This window comes from Protobothrops mucrosquamatus, unplaced genomic scaffold (genome assembly GCF_001527695.2).
Source record: "Protobothrops mucrosquamatus isolate PMUCROS unplaced genomic scaffold, P.Mucros_1.0 scaffold63, whole genome shotgun sequence".
Classification (NCBI taxonomy): Eukaryota; Metazoa; Chordata; class Lepidosauria; order Squamata; family Viperidae; genus Protobothrops; species Protobothrops mucrosquamatus.
In genome coordinates, this window is record NW_015386442.1 from 116,502 (window position 1) to 118,764 (window position 2,263).

The 2,263-nt window shown below is 35.9% G+C and overlaps 1 protein-coding gene across 1 annotated transcript in view; it reads left to right on the forward strand.

Moving 5' to 3' along the window:
* PPFIA2 (PTPRF interacting protein alpha 2) overlaps positions 1–2,263 on the forward strand; it is a 157,088-nt gene that overhangs the window by 106,619 nt on the left and 48,206 nt on the right. Inside the window, exon 13 of the mRNA XM_029283365.1 lies at positions 1,179–1,314. Within this exon, the coding sequence (XP_029139198.1) occupies positions 1,179–1,314 (136 nt within the window). The remainder of the gene's footprint in view (positions 1–1,178; positions 1,315–2,263) is intronic.

Here is a 2,263-nt window from a genome sequence, read left to right on the forward strand (position 1 = left end):
ATAATAATAATAATAATAATAATAATAATAATAATAATAATAATAATAATAATAATAATAATAATAATAATAATAATAATAATAATAATAATAATAATAAAGTTGGAAGGTACCTTGGAGGTCATCTAGTCCAACCCCCTGCTCAGGCAGGAAACCCTATACCATTTCAGACAAATGGCTGTCCAGTCTCTTCTTAAAAGCGTTGGAGCATTCACCACTTCTGGAGGCAGGTTGTTCCACTGGTTAATTGTTCTAACTGTCAGGAAGTTGTTTTATAAACTATATTCAATTTTATATGAATTGGTTACTTAACAATTTTATTAGGTACATTCTTTTGATATTTTGCATTAAATATAAATTTCTAAAATTGATTTCTTTTTAAATGCATATTTCTGGACATATATTGTCCCAGAATAATTTTTTAATGGAGAGGTACAGTGCAAAATTCATTGGTGTTGGGTTGCTTTTGGTCTTGTTGATTAATCTGTGTCATCTATTGGAGCTAAGTAAATGAGCCTTCTCTGTCACTGCACCCATTATTTGAAATCTGTATGGCTGCCACCTTGTTAGATTTGGGGCGCCTAGATATTTGACAAAGAAACAAGTCTGCATGTTAATTTTTAGTTCATGTTGGTATGACCCAACTTTAATCCTCATGGCTTCCCTTTTAAGCCTCTCTCTCTCCCTCTCTCTTTCTCTTTCTCTCTCTCTCTCTCTCTCTCTCTCTCTCTCTCTCTCTCTCTCTCTCTCTCTCCCTCCCTCCCTCCTTCCCCCCCCTCTCTCTCTCCCTCCCTCCCTCTCTCTCTCTCTCTTTCTCTCTGAGTGTATGTGTGTGTGTGTGAGAGAGAGAGAGGACTCAAATTGCTAGTGAAATGAAGTTTGAGTTTTTTAGCCTTTAACTCTATAATTCCAATCTGATTTTTCTGACAACAAACCATACGCCTACATAAAAATATATTGATTGATCAAAATATATTTCAGCTTTTTCTTTTTCATTAAAATTGAAACCTTATAAAGCAATTCTTTTTAGTATGCAAGGAAGCATACTCCATTTTTATTGCTGTGTTGGTATCAAACTGTAGGATGATATCCTCTGCATATGGTAAAAATAAATATATTTTGAGTGAATTTTTGAGTGTTTTTTAAAATCTAAATCCTGTGCCACAATTGTTTTTCAGAACACATCTTGACTCATCAGCAGAACTGAGGTACTCCGTGGGCTCACTAGTTGATAGTCAACCAGATTATAGGTCTACTAAAGTGATAAGGAGACCTAGAAGAGGTCGTATGGGAATCCTAAGAGATGAACCAAAGGTTTATGTTTTGATCATTTTTTTCCTTTAATAAGATTGCACTCATAAGTACAGCTGACTTAAGACATTTTGCTGACTAAAGCCAAGGCTGGATTTAAGTTTTCATATCCCTTGGATACTTCTATAGATAATAGCTTTAATTATATACTGTACATTAGGTGGATTATATAATAGGATCATAGATTTTGTTTAATCATTTAATTGATAAGACCACATTTCTCAAACATATGACTGTTTTGTTATTCATATATTTAAAATGTAGAAAAAATGTGTTTCTGTATGTGCATGCATCCCCATGCATTTCTCATTTTTCAGTCATCTATTTGGGCCTAAAACCTTTTGGAAAACCCCAAAAGCTTCATATACTTAAGCACTGTGTTGTGCTCAGTGGACAATCTGGCCCTGTCTGAGTTCTCTCTGATAACTCTCGCTGAGTAAAAGTACATATTATCTGAAGGATATAAAACAGTTTTGATATTGGAGGGAGAGATAGGATTACACATTTTGGCCTTAAAATTATATTAATAATACAATTCTGATATGATATAATATCAAACATAAAACACAATTACAAATCAAATTATAATAAGTAATGTGATAGAACCATTTGCTATTTACTACACCTTTTGCTCTAGGCAATTTTCTCAGGCTTGAAACATTCTTCCATTGTTCTGTTTCTTTTACTGGATTGGAAGCCATAGATAGGACTTAATGGAGGTTCAGGTTTCCAGTATAGTTTCTGTTGTGTCCCGAGCCTGCAAAAGCAGGCTCGGGACGTTGCAAGAGTCCCGGGCATTTGCAAAAGCTGCCCGGGACCAGACTGAGTGGCGCCGGCCTTGCGCGCATGCGCAAGGCGGGAAAAGACCGCCTTGTGATTGGTTGGAATTGCCCGGGGATCAGAAGGTATAAATAGAGGCCTGCGTGCCTCTGCTCGGGTTGTTCGTAGATTG